The sequence below is a fragment of the Strix uralensis genome, chromosome 16, assembly GCF_047716275.1.
Source record: "Strix uralensis isolate ZFMK-TIS-50842 chromosome 16, bStrUra1, whole genome shotgun sequence".
NCBI classification, from domain to species: domain Eukaryota; kingdom Metazoa; phylum Chordata; class Aves; order Strigiformes; family Strigidae; genus Strix; species Strix uralensis.
Window position 1 is genome coordinate 3,391,693 of NC_133987.1, and position 17,893 is coordinate 3,409,585.

The 17,893-nt window shown below is 65.3% G+C and overlaps 2 protein-coding genes across 2 annotated transcripts; both read right to left on the reverse strand.

The window, feature by feature from the left end:
- Nucleotides 1-278: 278 nt before the first annotated feature.
- Nucleotides 279-3,692, reverse strand: ANTKMT (adenine nucleotide translocase lysine methyltransferase). The gene is given in 7 exon segments (XM_074886454.1): nucleotides 279-779; nucleotides 1,400-1,450; nucleotides 1,996-2,136; nucleotides 2,591-2,695; nucleotides 2,770-2,967; nucleotides 2,969-3,020; nucleotides 3,106-3,692. Coding segments are annotated over 7 exon segments (1,323 nt in total). The 3' UTR covers nucleotides 279-590.
- A 5,944-nt stretch (nucleotides 3,693-9,636) lies between these two features.
- On the reverse strand, nucleotides 9,637-12,327 carry METRN (meteorin, glial cell differentiation regulator). Its single transcript, XM_074886079.1, has 4 exons — nucleotides 12,199-12,327; nucleotides 10,701-11,122; nucleotides 10,441-10,500; nucleotides 9,637-10,203 (listed from the first exon to the last, which is right to left on the reverse strand). The coding sequence occupies exons 1-4, from the start codon at nucleotides 12,282-12,284 to the stop codon at nucleotides 9,887-9,889; spliced, it is 885 nt and encodes a 294-aa protein (XP_074742180.1). The 5' UTR covers nucleotides 12,285-12,327; the 3' UTR covers nucleotides 9,637-9,886.
- Nucleotides 12,328-17,893: the final 5,566 nt, after the last annotated feature.

Consider the following 17,893-nt stretch of genomic DNA (forward strand, 5'->3'; position numbering starts at 1 on the left):
CCCCTCAGCTTCTAAGAGATAAGCCAGGGCTGGTTCAAGCTAGGCTTTGGTCAAAGACAAAGGGGATGAGCTGTGAACCTTTTTTTCCTCTGTGTTTGAATGGAAAAGGGAATGTCCTAGAAGGTGAGCAGGGCCAAACTGGTCCTTCAGCAGGAGGTGAGCTGGACTAACTTCCTCCTGACCCGCCTTCAAAGGGACGCAGAGTAAAGCCTGAGGCCAGAAGCAGCGGCTGCTCTGGCTTCAGGAGCACCATGAAGCTCAAAGGCAAAGCAAAAGTCTCAAGGGAAGAACTGACCAAATGTTTATTTTGAAAAATTAACTAAGTAGCAAACATACAGAAAAGAGGCACTGGTGATTTAGCCCTTAAATCCTGTGATAATTCCAGGATTTCTAGGTCTGATTTTCCCCTCCCTTGCTTCCCCCGAACTGCCCACTCTTCGGAAAACCGAGGGACTGCCACCCTGCAAGTCACCAGGAAAAAGCCTGGCCAAGCAGCCCTCCCACTGCTGTCCTGAGCTGAGCCCAAGGGCTGGAGAGGCTCTGACCCCTACCACTGCTGACTCTTAACACCAGGCTTAATGAGGCTGCTGTTAGACCGGGCTTCCCTCTGCGCTGCTCTGTGCTGCTCGCCGCACTTCCTTCATGTCATAGGCCCAGACTTGCTCCAGGCCCTGCCCAAGGGTGCTGGTGGGGGTCCAGGAGGGGAAGGGGAAGCGTCCAGCCACCACCCGGGCTTCGTCAGGGAGTTCTGCAAGAAGCTTGGTGGCTAGGGGAGGTTTCTGGGGAGAGAGAGACAGCCAGGGCCAGGCGGCCTTAGGAAACAGTCACGTCACGGCAGTGCCACCAGGGACCACAGGGCAGCTTCTGGGCACGGCTGGTGGGTCCCAAGCAGGCAGCAACAACCAAAGACCCTTCCAAAACGTAGGGCTGATCCCAGCCCTGTGCATGGTTGGGACTAGCACCAAGTAACAAGTGATAGGACGAGAGGAAACAGACTCAAGTTGTGCCAGGAGAGGTTTAGATTGGATATTGGGAAAAATTTCTTCACAGAAAGGGTTGTGAAGCACTGGAACAGGCTGCCCAGGGAAGTGGTTGAGTCACCACCCTGGAGGTATTTAAAAGACGTGTAGATGTGGCACTTGGGAACATGGTTTAGTGGTGGACTTGGCAGTGTCAGGTTAACGGTTGGACTCAATGATCTTAAGAGTCTTTTCCAACCTAAATGATTCTATGATTCTATAAATTCAAGTGGTGCTGAACACCAAACCACTCACAGCAATGCCCACTTGGTCTTATTTTTTAAAGAGTCTTTGCCAATGTCCCAGATTATCTCTCTTTTCTAAGACAACCCTCCCTCGAGCTCGCCCAGAACAAGTCAGGGTCCAAGGGACTGACTTACCACGCTGGGGGCCAGGAACACAATCACATTGTAGCAATCGGACAGATTCACCTTAAAAGAGAAGGAAAAGGGGAATGAAAGAAGCAACAGGCAGAGGGGGAACCATTTGAGTGGCCAAATGCCTTGTGGGCGATCTTCTGAACCTTGGAGGAAGCAAAGATGCCCCACAACGTGTGGGACAGGGACGTGTTGGTGTGACTGGGAGCTGGGTGTGAAAGCAGCGCCTCTTGCAAAACACCTGCCTCCAGCATCGCCCCAGAACCACGTTCCCTGCTGGGTTTTCTCCGCTCAGGCTGATGCCAGCTTTAGCAGCACGTCTCGGAAGGCTACCGTGTGTCAGCAGCCCCTCAGACCTCTTCTCAGAGCTGCTCTAAGAAGGAGCGCTGCTGCCTGCAAAACCAGCAGCCAGCCCCGCGCCGCCCAGGCTGGTGTTCCCCTGGAAAGCAGGATGGTCCTTCTGCGTCCTGGGAGCCACGTGGGTTGGAGAAGGAGCGAGCAACCATCAGCAAAGCCTGTCTGAAGATGCAGACCAATCCCTGGCCCTGCCCTAGCTACGGCCAGCACTGAGCACAGCCAGACCCTCGGGACACCGTTACCTTCCACAGATCTTTCTTCAGGAAGGAAACCTTCCCATGGTACCCAGCCTTCCAGGCTCGGTAGCTGGAGAGACACAGCAGCCAGGGATTGAGCTCATAGCCAACGGCTGGTCTGAGCCCTTGCTTATAAGCCTCTACCACCTGGAGAGAGAGAGAAAGTTGCAACTAAAATGAACCTCGGTGTCCTGTCTGGGGCGCAGAGGCTGTTGCCCAGCCCCACTTGCTCCCTCCTGCTGGCTCACGGGCAGGGTGACCTCCGTCCTCGGCACCTTTCAGGTGCAAAGGCTCTTTCCTCCTAGAGAGGTTGTTCCCACCCTGCTCACTGCATGGGATATCTTCTAGGGCCACTCAGGGCCACCTAGAGCTGTCTAGGGCCACCTAGAGTGGTCTAGGGCCACCTAGGGCTGTCTAGGGCCACCTAGGGCCATCCAGGACCACAGCCAGGAGGGCCATCTAGAACCACAGCCAGAGGCGGGGCAGCAGCTGGGTGGGGTGGCTGCCACCCACCCTCCCGGTGAGCGCAGCCCCCCTCCCTGCCCGCCGCCCACCCCGGGGCAGCCCCAGGCCCCCCCAGCCCCCCCCTGCCCCCCCTTACAAGCCGTCCATCTCCCGATCCCAGATCCACCGTCTTTCCCGAGCGGCCCCGCAGCAGCGCCAGGGTGTTCGCCACTTGTTGGGGGCTGGAGGGCACGTAGGGCACCTGGGGAGAGGGGCACGGTCAGAGCTGGCGACCCCGGGGGCGAGGGGACGGGGGGGGGGGGGCAGCGGCGGTACCTGGAGCCGCAGGGGGACCCGGCGGAAGCCGGGCATCAGCAGGACAGCCCAGGTAGCCCAGGCGGCCACCCCGCTGGCCACCGCCAGCTCCAGCAGCCCCCACCCACCCAGCGTCCCCCCTCCTCGCCGCCCCCACGCCACCTCCCCCGGTTCCCCCGGTTCCCCCGGCTCCATGGCTGCCGGAAGGGGCGGCCCCACCGCCCCCCTTCCGCCGACGCTCCCCGCCCCGCCGGGGCGGCCCCGGGGGCGGCCTGAACCGGGGGGAGTGGGGGGGTCGGGGCTACTCTTCCACCCCCCGCCCCCTCCGCCTCTTCCAGCGGGTCTTTCTGTGCGGACCTGGAGGGAGCGGCGGCAGCTGTGCGGGGCTGTGCACGGCTCTGCACGGTTGTGCGGGATCGCGTGTAGTTGTGCACAGTTGTGCGTGAGTGTGCACGGCTCTGCACGGTTGTGCGGGATCGCGTGTAGTTGTGCACAGTTGTGCGTGAGTGTGCACGGCTCTGCACGGTTGTGAGTGGTCCTGTGCAGCTGTGCAGGGCTGTACACGGTCGTGCAGGGCTGTACGTGGCTTTGCAGGGCTGTACGCAGTCGTGCAGGTCTGTACGCGGCTGTGCAGGGCTGTACGCGGCTGTGCAGGGCTGTACGCGGTCGTGCAGGTCTGTACGCGGCTGTGCAGGGCTGTACGCGGCTGTGCAGGGCTGTACGCGGCTGTGCAGGGCTGTACGCGGCTGTGCAGGGCTGTACGCGGCTTTGCAGGGCTGTACGTGGCTTTGCAGGGCTGTACGCGGTCGTGCAGGGCTGTACACGGTCGTGCAGGTCTGTACGCGGCTGTGCAGAGCTGTACGCGGTCGTGCAGGGCTGTAGGCGGTCGTGCAGGGCTGTACACGGTTGTGCAGGGCTGTACGCGGCTGTGCACGGACGAACATGGTTGTGTGAAGCTGTGAACAGCTGTGGGCAGTTGTGCAGGGCTGTCCGTAGTCGTGCACGGTTCTGCGCAGTTGTGCACAATCGTGCAGGGCTGTGTGCGGTTGTGTGTGTGGTTGTGCACGCCGGTACGTGGTTGTGTACACCTGTACGTGGCTGTGTGTGGCCCTACACGGCTGCGTGTGGTTGTTTGCTGCCGTGTGTGGTTGTGCACAGCTGTTTGCGGCTGTAGGTGGCTGTGCACGGTTTGGGGCGGTTGTGGTGTATGGTGGTTGTCCGTGGTGGTGCGTGGCTGTGCACGGTTGAGCGTGGCTGTGCACAGTTGAGCGTGGCTGTGCGCAGCTGTGTGCAGTTGTGCAGGGCCGCGCGCAGTTGTTCCCGCTTGTGCGCGGTTGTGCGCGGCTGTGCACAGTTGTTGGCGGCTGTGCGTGCCGCAGACGCGCGGGCGGTGGGTTTCCTGCTGCGAGGGAGCCGCGACTGTGGGAAAATTCCAGCGTGTGGGAGCGGGGAGGGGGCTGGGGCTGGGGTGGGGGGGGGAGGGGGAGCAGCCAGGCCCCCGCAGCTTCTGCCCACCCGCAATTAATAGAAAACCCCACAAACCCAACCAAACGTGGGAACAATAACGACTCAATTAGGGGAGCGGGCGCACAAAGGGCAGGCAGCTTCCCTGCCCGCGCTGGCGCTTGCTGCCACATCATCATCTCGCCGGGGATTTCACGGCCATCGCCTCCCTCCCCTGCTCCCCCCTTGGCCTTTGGGTCAAGATTTGCAGGGCTCACTGGGGGTCCCCCTCTAGCTCTGTATCGGGGTGTCCCCTGAGAGCTTGGGGATGGCCCTGGGGGTCCATGCAATGGCCAGTGGCACCCCATGCCCTTGCCACAGGGCAACCAACCTCCTCGCATGCCTTGGTGGCCCAGGGGCCATCGCTGACTGCCCATGCTTGATTGTGGGCAGAGGAGAAAACCCTGTGGGCAGCCCCAGCCAGGGAATGGCTTCGGGGTGCAGGGGAGCGGGACTGAGGAGCGGGATTCCCACCTCCCCAGCCCTGGGGGTGGCACAGCCAGCAGCCCCCACCACTGGCCCACCTGCAGACCCCCTTTGCCGATGAGCCACCGCAGGCAGCAGCCAAAGGAGGAGCTGCCAAAGGCCAGCACAGCTTTCTGCTCCACTCTCGCCCTTAATTTTGGGAACCTTGGAACGAGGATGCACACACACCCCCACACACATGCACACGTGCTCTACCCTCAAACCAAGGCGTGCAGCTTGGGGCGCTTAATGACAAGCAGACCCCATTAACCACGTGTCCCGGAGCAGCAGTGGGGCTCTGGTGGGGAGGAAAATCTGCCCCCACACACCACGCAGAGCCCAGAAATACTGCCCAAGGCTGCTTCCACTCCCCGCCCTGCCAAAGGGCCCAGCGCGGCTGCGACCAAATCGGGGGCCACGGGGATTGCTCCGATTTTCTGGTGCTCATTGGCAGGTGGAGCCAGTTAAGGCTGTGAGGGAGCAGAAAATCAGGAGAAATAGGAGCTGGGGGGAGAGGGGGGCTGGGGGGCTGCTGCTGCAGAGGAGGAGGATGGTCCGTGGGGATGAGCTGGTCCCTGGGGCAGCCCAAGGCCCGCCGTGATGCTGCAGAGCAAATTAATTAATGAAGCAATTCCCAGGCAGGGCTGAGCCCTCCTTGCTGGGCCCCTGAGACTCGGCCGGGGCCGGCGGGGGGTGGCAGCATCCCTTTCTGCCCCAGCCCCGGGGTGTCCGGCAGCATTCGGGGTGCCGGGCCGAGCAGGTGGCCGTGCGAGGGGACCAGTTGGGATGCGCCGCTGAAGCCAACGAGTTTTTAATCCGCCTCTTTCCAGGGCAGCTTCCCCCCGCCGGGGCCGCGGCGGCTGCAAAGCAGCCCTGACCGCCAGGAATTTCTCGCTATGCGCTGGGAAAGCTCCTTCCCGCCAGCTGTCGGCAGCCCGGGCCGCCGGGCGCAGGCGCGTTGGACCGGGGAGAGCCGGGGTGAGGGGCCACGGGGGCCCCATTGTGGGCTAGGGTCCTGCCCTGGCCCTGAGCATCCCTCCCCAGCACACGGATGGCTTGGCTTTGGCCCAGGCAAAGTGGGGGGCTCAAAGCAGACCCTCCTGCCAGGTTTTGGGGCACAGCTACCCAAGGGGTGGCAGGGTTGGGGGGCGGCAGTGTCTTTGGGATCACCAGGCTCTCGCTTCTCCTCTCGCTGCGGGCCGTGGGCTTGGGCTGTGCCCCCTGGTCCCTTCTCTCCTGCCCCAACCTGCCTGCTGCCCCGGGGCATCACCCTGACACTACAGGGCATCCCCAAACCCCACGGGCCTCGTCCTGACCGTATAGGGCATCCCCCGGCTCCGGGGGCAGCATCCACTCCTATGGGGCATCTGTGAACCCCAAGGGCATCATCCTGACCTTATGGGGTATCCCCTGACCCCAGGGATGTCGCTCTGACTCTATGGGGCATCCCCTGGTCCCAGGGACCTCATTCTGACCCTATGGAGCATCCCCTGGTGCCAGGGGCAATATCCTCACCCTATGGGGGACCCCCTTGTCCCAAGGGCATCCCCCTGTCCCACGATAGCTGTGGGGCTCTAGGGTGCTGCAGGCAGGGCAGGCAGGCTGCCTGGACATCCCTGGGGCGGATGCAAGGCCTGCAGTTCCCTGCTCAGGGCCGGGGGCCGCAGGGAGGGCTGAGGGGGGCCGGCCGCCTTTGTGCCTCCCCTTTGTGCCCCGCGATTCACACGTTCAGGCTTTTATCCGGCAGCGGCCGGGAAGGAGGAGGGTGAAGGGGGCAGGAGAGGGGGGAGAAGGGCCGGGATGGGGGGGAAATGGCGGGAAACGGCAGTCCCTTTGTGCGATGGGGATGGGGACAGGGACCAGGGGACACCCCGCCAGTGCCATGGCTCTGTTTTGCCGTCCTGGTGTGGACACCCATGGGCAGCGTGACCAAAGGCTCCACGGTCCTCAGAGGGTTCCCTGGGCTGGGACGTGTGTGTGTTCCCTGCCCTGACGCCTGGGTCCACGATGGGGCTGATCCCATGGGACAAGGAGTCCCGGGCACCTTCCTGGGCACATTTCCACTAAAGGAGCTAGTTTTGGGGTGCTGCTCTCCACGGCATCCCCAAACCCACCCTGGCGGGGGGCAGGTGGATGGGGGGGCGGTTTTGGAGCAAGACTGGCTGGACCATCCCTGGGGACGCTGGGTGTGTGTCAGATGCCTGCAGGGGTCCCTTCCCTGGGCTCACAGGGTGCTGCCACAGCCCTTCGCCATTGCCACCCCTCTTTCTGAGCCGGGCTGGGCTCCAGCTGCCCCTCCAGAGACCCCCAGCTCCCATCTGATCTGCCCAAAGCCACCCCCAGAACACAAACTGGCCCCCAGTTTGCTTTCCTTCCCACTGTGCTGCCTCCCACCTCATTTTCCATCCTGCAGAGGAAATATTAACCAGGATGGGGTTTGTCTCATTGTGTTTTTACCCTCCGTGGCCATGCTCCATGCCAAGAGGCCGAGCAGGAATTTGGCTTGGCAGGGGCTGGACTCTGCTTTCGGGGAAATGCTTGGATGACCGGCCCTGGGGAGATGGGGATGCCGAGGCCATGGGATGCTTCCAGTGGGGAAGAGCTCTTATCCCCACCCTACAGTGGGGAAACTGAGGCACCGGCTGCCTGGTCCCCCCCATGGGACACTCCCATAGGAAGCATTTGCACCCTGGCCAAGGCCCAGCCACCGCAGGACCGGCAGCAGCGGGAAGCGAGGGCGGCCGACCCAACCTGACACAGGGCAGAGGGCACCGAAAACAGCGTGAAAACCTCTGCAGCAGAGAACGAGCAGGATAACAGCCCTTTCCGCTGCAGCAGAATGAGCTGGTTTGGCCAAATAAACATATTTGAAGAAAAACAAGAGATTCTGCTGCTGGACAGAAAGCCACCGGATGTTCGGCGCATTAAATGCCGTAATTTAGCTGAGGGGAATGTGCTGGATTACAGTGGGATTGGAGCAGCCGTGCTCTATCCCCGGGGCGTACGGAGGATGCCGTGGGCAGTGCAATTCCCTTTGCACCTCATTTATTGCTTTTCCAGCCTCATTTTTCCTCCTCCGCTGGGTTTCCCACTCCCTCCTGCTTCCCCCTGCCTCGCTTGGCTCCCGCCTGCTGCCAAAACCTGGGGCGATGCTGGCATCCTCGAGAGCCCGGCGTGGAGCATCGGTCTCCCCCAGGGCCGGATCCTGCCCTCGGGCCCAGCTCGGCCCCAAAATGAGCACCAGCCCTTTGGCAGTGAAGTGTAAAATAAGCATCAAACTCTTCTCAAGGGAAAACATGTGTTGCATATCGAACCCACCAGGCAGGCTCACAGCCACAAGCTCACAGGCAGGATCTTAGCACAACCAGATCTTTTTCTACACACATGCATATATATATATATATTTAATTAAACTCAGAAGCCCACAGCACTCTTTGGAAACAGTTTCTTGGCAAGGAAAAGCACGTTATGGTCAGTGAGGGCACCAAACACCCACCAGTTCAGCCTGGCAAGTGGTATTTGAAAAGGTGTTATTGAAATAACACTGAAAAGGTATTAAAGCACAAGCTGACGTGTGCCGTGACCCCAGCTCGGGTGGTTTGTGGGGCTCGGGGTGCTCAGGGGCTTAGCTTTTCCAGTGCTGAGCCCCTGTGGGCATCACTGATGGGGAGGAAAGGTCCCTGGCTGGGGTTCCACGCCCCATCCCTTTCTGGGGGTCCCGTCCCCCTTGCCACCGTCTGCCTGCGCAGCCCGGAGGAGCGGGAGCCAGAGGCCGGCGGCTGGAGCCCCCACGGAGGGGGCAGCGGTGGGGCGGGAGCGGGCAGGGCTGGGAAGGCAGCGCCACGCAGCCCGGCACAATGAGGCCTTGTGGCCAGTGGCTCTGATGAGAATCAGCCCTGACAGCGGCTCCGCCAGCGGGGTCACCCACCCGGCACGGGGCCACCGCCCCCAGCCACGCTCACTCCGTGATACCCAGGGAGAGGAAACCTAAAGCCACCCAGCCCGGGGGGGGACACCTGGGATGCAGCATTTAGAAACACCAATATATTGCTTTCTCTCTCTAGATATATAAATAGTAGGGGTGTTTCCAGCCCCGCAGGAGGCACAGTCAGTGGTTGGAGCTGGCACAGGGCTTCGCACCGTGGCACACACCGGCACTGGCACTTGCCCACGGTGCCCGTTGGTGAACATCCCGCTCAGCTTTTTAAAAAAAGGAGACACACGCACGCACGCTACAAATACAGCTTAGTTTATATAAAAGTCACAAATTTGGTATCGTTATAACTTTAGTGCACATATGATGCCCCCCACCCCCACGGTCAAAAATCCCCCCCCCAGCTGGCACAGTGTGCCCCACTGCTGGTGGCCCGGCGGGACCTGGCAGCGGCCCCGGGCTGGCGGTGACGGGTGGCACGGCCCGACCTCTCCCCCCCTCCCACGGCACCTTCCTGCATCGGCGCTTTGGTCCTGCTCTGGCCACACCAGGGACACCTCTGCTCCCCGCGCCAGCCTTCCTCCTGCCTCACCATTCCCCTTGCTGCCTTCGGCCTCACTCCTCTTCCTCGGCATCCGCCCCGCGGCTCCTGCCTGTGCCCTGTGTCGCAGGCAGGGCCAGGGCAAGGCTTGCCGCAGCCCAGCTCCCCCTTCCACCCCCAACTTTACAAATCCACCTCCTGGCCCTTCCAAACCCCACCGTGCCCATTGCTCACCGTGTCCCTGGCCCTGCCCACGGCCACCCACCACCGAGCCCTCCCGGGGCGGGGGGACACAGCTGTCCCATCGCGCTGGACACACCGTGTCCCACAGCATCCCCGAGCCCGCAGCATCCCCTGAGCATGCAGCACCCCCAGCCCACAGCACCCCGGTCCCCAGGGAGCCCCCAACCCATTGCCCCACAGTGCTGCACCCCTCGCCTGGGCAGGTCCCGGAGGACCACGGGCAAGCGTGCCCTGGGAAAATCCCTTCCCTTCTGTCAGGATTTTCCCGGGACCCCCCCGGCCCAGCGGCAGGAGCTGCCAGAGCCCAGCTACACAGTGAGGACGGAAGCGCCATGGTCCCTCCAGGCACCATCCCCGCTGGCAATGTCACCCCTGCATACCCCGGGGATGCTCTCGCTGCCTGCCCCCAGCCCCCCAGCACCCGCGGGGCCAGGCTGCCCTCCCCGAGCCGCTCAGTCCACGGGGAACTCGCAGGGGTTCTGGCGCGTGCGCCGCGCCCCCTCGTAGATGCGCTGGAAGTCCCTATAGCGGGGCGCGCAGCTCAGCCAGGCTTCGCCAAAATGCAGCCACCCCGTGAAGAGGAAGGTGCCGGGCCCCAGCTTGACGCCGCAGCGCAGTGGGGTGCGGATGCTGCCCGCCAGCCGCCCCGGCCGCCCCCCCGCCTGGAAGAGGGGGAACTTTTGGCGGTGGATGCGGGCGGCGCTCACCCCGATGACAGATTCCTGCAGCTCCGCGTTGTTGGAGACGCTCTGGATGCTGCCGCGGATCACTGCGGGGGGAAGGCACAGAGAGGTGTCAGCATGTCCCTGTCCCCATCCCCATCCCTGTCCCCATTCCCATCCCCATCCCGCAGCAGCCTCCATGACACTGCTGGCCGCCACCCAAGCCAGGCCAGCCTGGGGAGACCAGGGCTGCCTGGGGGCCATTTCCCCCCCAGTTTGAGTTTTCTTCCCTCCCCCGGGGCCCCAGGACCCCCCCAGCATCCACGGCGGGGGGCTGCACTCACCAAAGTCACTAGTGCAAATGGCCATCAGGATCTCGGTGTCGTTGCACGGCCGGCACGCGCCTACAACGGCCAAGCACAGCCCGTCACCAGGGTGGCTCCAGGTGACCGGCCTTGCGGGGTGACCACCCCGCATCCAGCCTCTCCATCCCCTCGCCTCCGCACAGACCGGGGACACCCGGGCAAGGGAGGTGATGACAACCAGTTGCCCCCCAGTTTCTGGGGAAACTGAGGCAGGCTGACCCAGGACACTTGGCGCTCACCTTCTCCGGCGAGGCTGGCGGCGGGCAGCGCCGGGCGGGCCAGCCAGTCCCCCCGCAGCTCGTAGCGGAAGGCGGCGATGCGGCGGCTGATGTCGGGGTGCGGGGTGGCCTGCAGGAAGAGAGCCACCTTCTCCCGGGGCAGCCAGCTGAAGCAGCGGACGCGGGGCCGGGGGGCCTCTGGCAGCAGCAGCTCCAGCACCCCCTCCCTCTCCAGGTAGAGCTGAGCCCCCCGGAAGGTGGCGGAGGGTTTGACGCAGGCGGTGACGTGCTGGGGGCTCCTGCCCTTGACAGCGGCGGTGGGGGGGGGCAGGCGGGGGGCCAGGCGGAGGCGAAGGGCCCCCGTGGGGTACAGCCATTCCAGCGAGCCCTCGGCGCAGTGCAGGGAGAGCTGCTCCACGCTGCCCGCCTCCTGCGACAGCCCGCTGCGAGGCACAGCACCCCCCCGTCAGCAGGGACCCCCCGGGGGACAGGGACCCCCCCCAGGCCCTGTCCCCCCAGCACTCCCGAGCAGCACCTCCATGGAGGTGTGCAGGGTGAACACGAGGAGCAGTAGCACCAAACCCTCGATGCCTTGGACTTGGGGTACAAGCGCATCATTTTGGGGGTGCTCGTGTTTCCCGGCTCCTTCCTGGGGGGCTGAGGGGGGGCCCGTGGCAGCACAGCCCCCCTTGCACCCAGGGCGGGCTCCCAAGCCACCCCACCCAGGGTGCCCATGGCCTTGGGGTCGCCTGCTCCCTTGCATCCCCCCACTTTGGGGGGATCCCCAGTGGGTGCTGGGGGGTTACACGCCCCCCCCCCTTCCCCTCGCGGGATTCGGGTTCACGTGTAAACAGTGTCCGAAACAAAGTCTTGCCCACTGCATTTTGAGCGGGGGGACGGACGGACACACACACGCGGGAAAGCCAGGCTGGGGGGAGTGGAGGCAGCCGTGGGGCTGCTTTGTCCCGGCCACGCTGCTCGTGGCCCCCGTGGCCCCCCACGCCCCCCGCGTGGGGCTTGCGGCTGCCCCTCCCGGCGGGCCCCGGCTCTTTGTTCCGGAGCTCGGCGCCTTCCCCACCGCGGCCAGCGGCGTGTCGGGCCCGGCGCGGGGCCCCGCCGGCCGCAGAGCTGAGTTTCACGGGTGAGGGCGGGGGGGTGCTCGGGGAAGGGGCTCCCGGAGAGGCGGGGAGCCCTGCGGCCTCAGCACCCCGGCGACCAGCAGCCCTCGGGGGCAACAGCCGCACCCACGAGTGGGGAAACTGAGGCAAGCGCACGTCCTAGCATCCCCCCCGTGACCCTGCCCACGGCTGCAGGAGGCGGTGGCAGCCCCTCCCCGGTGCCTGCCCGGGGCGGGGGGTCGGGGGGGGGATGTCAGCGCAGACCCCCCCCCGCCCACCAACCCGACCCTGCCCTGCCCTGCCCGGCGGGGCTGCGAACCGGGCGGCGGCGGGGGGAATGCTGAGCCGGGGACCCGCGTGTGCCCCCCCCCGTGCCCCCCGGGGCCGGGGCCGGTGCCTACCTGCCCCTCCAGCTGCACTGATCCGCCGAGGCCCCGCCGAGCGCCGCGCCCAGCCCGGCCAGGCACAGCGCCCGCAGCGCCCACATGGCCGCGCCCGCGGCGGCCCCCGGGCGGCCCGGCCCGGCCCTGCCCGGCCCTGCCCGCACCGCTGCCCGCACCGGGGGCGGGGGGGGGCGGGGGGGGGAGCGGGGCCGCCACCCCGCGCCGCGCCCCAAACTTTCCGCCAATGGCAGCGGCGGGGCGGGGCCGGCCCCCAGCGCCCCCCGCCCCCCCCCCCCCCCATCTCCGTCGGGGGCACCGGCAGCGCCCGCCCCGGGCATCCCCCGGGGCTGCCGGCGGCCGTTCCCCCCCCACCAGCCCTGGGTCCGCAGCGCCGGGGCTCCCCGGGGTGGGGGACACCGGCCGGGCCGGCTGCCGGTGGTCGGGGGGGGGGCAGAGTGAGCCCGGGGAGGGGGAGGGGCAGGGCTGGGGCGCTGCGGGGCACCCCGGGCTACAGTCACCCCTGGTGGTGTGCGCCCTGAGCTACGCACAGCCCAGCCTACAGGCACCCCAGGCTGGGTACACCCCAACTGTGCACACCCAAGCACGAGTACACCCCGAGTTACGCACACCCGGGACTATGCACACCCAAGGATATGCACACCCCAGGCCATGCACGCTTGGGGCTACAGGCACTCCAGGCTACAGTCACCCCGGGCCATGCACACCCCAAACTATGCACACCCCAAACTACGCACACCCCAAAATACGCACACCCCAAACTATGCACACCCCAAACTACGCACACCCCAAACTACGCACACCCCAGGCTACAGGCACCCCAGGCTATATATACCCCAACCTATGCACACCCTGGACTACAGTCACCCCACTCTGTGCACACCCCAGGCTGTGTACACCCCAAGTTTACATACCCCAAGAGTTACACACACCCCAACCTCCATATAAACTCCAATCCCCCTGACAGCTCCCCCCTCCCCACAGGAGCATTTTCTTAACCAGGGGGAGCAGAGGCGCGTGGCGATGGGCCTGGCACGGGGGTCACGCACACCCGAACCCCCACTTCTCCCACTCCAAACCTCCCCCTTGGGGTTTTATTCCACACACACACCCCCGCCCCGCCTTCGGCTGCTATTGTGTCAGCACCACAAATCCCACAATTAATTAAGTTTCCATCCAGTGACAGCCCGCCAAAATGTTTGAAATAAACACCGAACAATTGGGATGGGATGATACAGGCCGGGAACAAAGTCCCCGGAGAGAGGGTGGAGCGGAATGGAAATGAGGGATTGTAAATTTGGATGGTGGAAAGAAAGAGGGGAAGGGGGAAAGGGGAGGGGGCCGGGGGGGGGCAGGCGGGGGAGAGGGGGATTCGCAGCCTTCTGGCCATGAAATGATGCTGAAAGAAGTCAAGCTGCTGGAATCCGTGGAAAATGAGGGGCCAGAGGGGCTGCGGGTTAAGGTGGAGCGGGTCGGGGTGGGGGTGTCAGGGTGTTGGGCTGTCAGGGTGTTGGGATGGGTGTTGGGCTGTCAGGGTGTTGGGGTGGGGGGCTCTGCACCCGCTGGCCCTCGTGCTGCAGCCGCTGGCTGCTGTGCGGGGTTGCTGGGCTCGAGGACCTGGCTCACGGGTGACCCCTGCATGGGGGGACGTGGTCCCGGAGCTGGATCCTGTGCCATCATTGGCAAGTGGGGCCAGCTGGGCTCAGAGGTTGGCGTGAGGTCCAGGCAGGGACCCCACAAACAGCCTCCACCCAGTCCCCAGAGGCGAGGTGGCACCAGAGGTGGGGTGGCACCGGTGCCATCAGGTGCTGGTGTTCCCTAACGCCACTGAGGCTGATCCCCTGCCCGGTGGGGTGCTCAGCACCCTTGGGGGACTTTCCCGCGGGACACCCAGGGGTGCGGGGAGGTGGGGCATGGCTGTTTGCAGCCCGGAGCCACCGTCCCTGCGGGCGCATGGCGGTGAGCCTGCACTAAGCCCACTCCAGCACCCCGGGACGAATCTGCACCCCTGGGCCCTGCCACCGGGTGTTATGGGACAAACCTCAGCACCAGCTGGACAAACCCACCACAGCCAGCCCTGGCTTCCCTGCACATGGCCACTGGTCCAGGGGCACGCCTGCCTTCAGGGCACGGCCTTCAGCGGGGCCAGGAGCCCCTTCGGAGCAGCCATGGGGCTGACCTGGGACTGGGCAAAGCCCCCACCAGTTCGCTCAGCCCCCTGGGCTGCCACTGCCCAACGCGCCGTGTCCCCCGGCTGCCAGCCGTGCCCGGGAGTTCTGGGCCGTGGCCGTGTCCCCTGACCGTGCCCAGCGTCCCCGCCGTGTCCCCTGGCTGTGTCCCCCTTGTCCCCGGCTGCCGCAGGGAGAGTGGCCCCCCTCGGGCTGGGGGGCCGGCAGCCCCCCGGGGAGCTGCCCGAGCAGGGCCGCAGGGAAGCCGCCGGCCCCTGCCGCGGGTCCTGGGCTGCTCCGTGCTCCCGGCGGGGCCCCGGCCGCCCCCCGCCCCGCTCCGGCCAGCGGGGCCCCGGGATGCTCGGGCTCGCAGTGCCCTCTTGTGACCGCGGGCACGGCGACTGCTCGGCCCGCCGTCCCCCCCGGGCTGGGAACCGCCACCCCCCCACCCCCCCCGGGCTGGGGGACCCCGGGGGGCCGCGGGGAGAGGGAGGCCACGTCCCGCAGCGGAGCAGAACATCCATTCCTCGAACGGGACCTCCAAAGGTCACCCCGCCCTGGGCAGGGACATCTCCTGCTGGGTCAGGCTGCCCCAGCCCCGGCCGGGCCTCCAGCGCTCCAGGGCTGGGGGGTCCCCAGCCCCCCTCGGGCAACCTGCTCCCGCCTCACCGCCCTCACTTCTGTCCAGTCGAAACCCACCCTCCTCCAGCTTCAAACTGTCTCTACGGGTCCTGCTGAAAAGCCTCTCTCCACCGTTCTTACAAGCCCCCTCCTATACCGACAGGCTCCAGGCTGAGCACCCCCACGTCTCCCAGCCTCTCTCCACAGGGGAGGTTCTTCCAGCCCCCTGACCATTCCCGTGGTCCCCTCTGGACCCGCTCTGACAGCTCCAGGTCTGCCTTGCGCTGGGACCCCAGAGCTGGACGTCTGCTTGGGGGCGGATGGGTGTCTCATGCTGTGCTGTCACAGGTGGGGACCGAGGGGCCCTGGGTGTCCCAGACCCCTCTGCCACTCACGGGGCACCTCGGGGCTCCATGGCCGGAGGGACCCTGTCTGCTCCCTTTGTGCTTTTTGATGATTCCCTCTCTCCCTGCCGGGTCACCCCAAGGTTCCTCCTTTCCTGGGTAGGGCCCCCCACCGAGCCCCCAGCGGGTCCCTGGGGCATCTGCGCTGCCTGAAAAGTGTCCCCGTGGCGTGGGTCTGGGCACCCTCCACCCTGCGCTGTGGGTGGGTGATGGCAAGGGCAGGGCTGCTCCGGGCTGGGCCATGCCCACAGGCAGAAACCCTCCTGGAAAGACAAAAGGGGGACTCAACGGGGGCTGCGACCTTGGAGGTCTGCTCGGGGGCTGGGGGTCCTCAGCCTCTCTCCATCCTACTGCCCAGCCCCCTGTGGCTGCGTGGGGAGCTCTCCCACCCAGTCAAGCACTCGCAGGAGATGCGGCTGTGGTAAGCACCCACCTCATCTTTAAAAAATAGCTGAGGAGCCTCGCCTCAACTCCTGGCCCAGCCCTGGGGCTACACGGTGATACCCCCACCCCTTCTTCATGGAACACTGGTGCCAAAAAGGCTCCGTCCCCTCCTGGTGTCCCCGAGCATCCAGACCCACAGGGTGGTGCCCCCGAGAGCAGGCACAAGCCCTGGAGAGGCTGGAGGAGCTCGGGGAGGCTGTCAGGAGGGGAACCACGGCTCAAGGAACCCCATGGCAAGGCAAGGGTCCTCATGGCAAGGTGGGGGTCCCCATTGCAAGGCAAGGGTCCTCAAGGGAAGGAGGGGTCCTCATGGCAAGGCAAGAATCCCCACAGCAAGGTGGGGGTCCCCATGGCAAGGTGGGGGTCCCCACTGTGAGGCAGGGGTCCCCATGGCAAGGCGAGGGTCCACATGGCAAGATGTGGGTCCCCATGGCAAGGTGGGGGTCCACACTAGTGGGAGAAGGTCCCCACGGCAGAATGAGGCTCCCAGCAGCAGGATGAGGGTCCTCACAGCTGGGTGAGGGTCCCCACAGTGGGATGTGGGTCCCCACAGCAAGCTAACCGTCCCCACAGCACCATGATCATCCCCACAGAAGCCTGAGAGTCCCCATGGCTGGGCCCTGCCCTCGCCCACCCTCACCCACATGTGAGCTGGAGGAGGGAGAACCCTGGGGGGTGTCTGAGCCTCGAGGGGGGCCCAGGGGGTCCGAGTCCTATGGAAAGCACAGGGGGAGGAGCCCTGGGGGTGTCTGAGTCTCGGGGGGGGGGGGGGGCAGGGGGTCCAAGCCCTATGGAGGCTACGGCAGGGGTGAGCCCTGGGGAATGTCTGAGCCTCGGAGGTTGCTCAGGGAGTCTGAGCCCTATGGAGGGTACTGGCGGGGGGGCCCAGAGGGGCTGAGCCCTGCGTTCAGCACAAAGGCAGCTGAGCCCTGGGGGTCCCTGGGGGCTGTGCTGGGGTGGTGACCCCAGGCCAGCCAGGCCACCCCACTCCCCTCGGCAGCCCCCCGCCGCTGCCGCCGCAGCAAGGCCCCGTGCGTGCATCCTGCGGGGCGGCGAATGGAGCTGCCTATTGATTCGCAGCCCGGGCTAAAAATAACTTTCAACTCTTCATCCCGAGCTGTGAAAAATCCCCCATTGCTAGGCGACGGGTTACCGGGAGACAGCCGGCGCTAGGCGACGGCGGTTGCCGCGGCGACGGCACCCGGCGCACTGCGGTCCAGCTTTGGCACCGGTGGTCCGGCTGTATGGGTGATGCTCAGCCCATGGTCCCATCGCTGTGGGGACACACTGGGTGTGTGGGGTGAGACCCTTCAGCATCCCCAGGGCGGTGGGGATGGGAGAGCAGCAGAGGCCAATGGGATTCTGGCAGTTTGCATAAAGATGAGTTGTGGAGGAATGGTGTTGCTTGGCTCTTGGCTGCTGTCTTGGTCTGAGCGTGGGGACACCGGCCACCACCCTCCTGGCACCCAGGAGGGATGGTCCCTGTGGACTGGGGGGGCTCAGGGGGCCTGGCCTGGCATAGCACGGGCTGATGACCTGGGGTTTCCCATGGCTGTGGGGTGCACCAGTACACCTGGGCACCCCACATCGGGCACCCGAGGGTGTGGATACCCTCCTAGGCTGCCGGCACGGGGGGGTCCAGCCCAGCTGTGTCCCCTCCACTGGGGACATGTGCACAGAGATTCCCCCCACCCAGGGACCCCTCCAGCAGCTGTGACCATGTCCCCAGGACATGGGGCCACCCCAGCTCGTCCCCTTTGGGACCCGGTGCTGGCAGGGGTTAGTGACAATGGGGCTGTGCCAGGACCAAGGGAACAACAGGGACCATCCGGGGCCCAACCGCTGCATTGGAACTGGGCTCACTCCTTGTCACCACCCCGGGGGTGTCCAGGGGTGCGATGATAGCAAGCGGTGCATGTCACCTAGAGTTGGACCACCACGCGCTGCTTCTGGGCTGCTGCTGGGTGGCAACTCCCCTGGGACACACCCATGGGGATGGGGCATCATGGGGGGACAGGGCATTGCTGGGGGGACAAGGGATCACAGGGGGAAGGACCC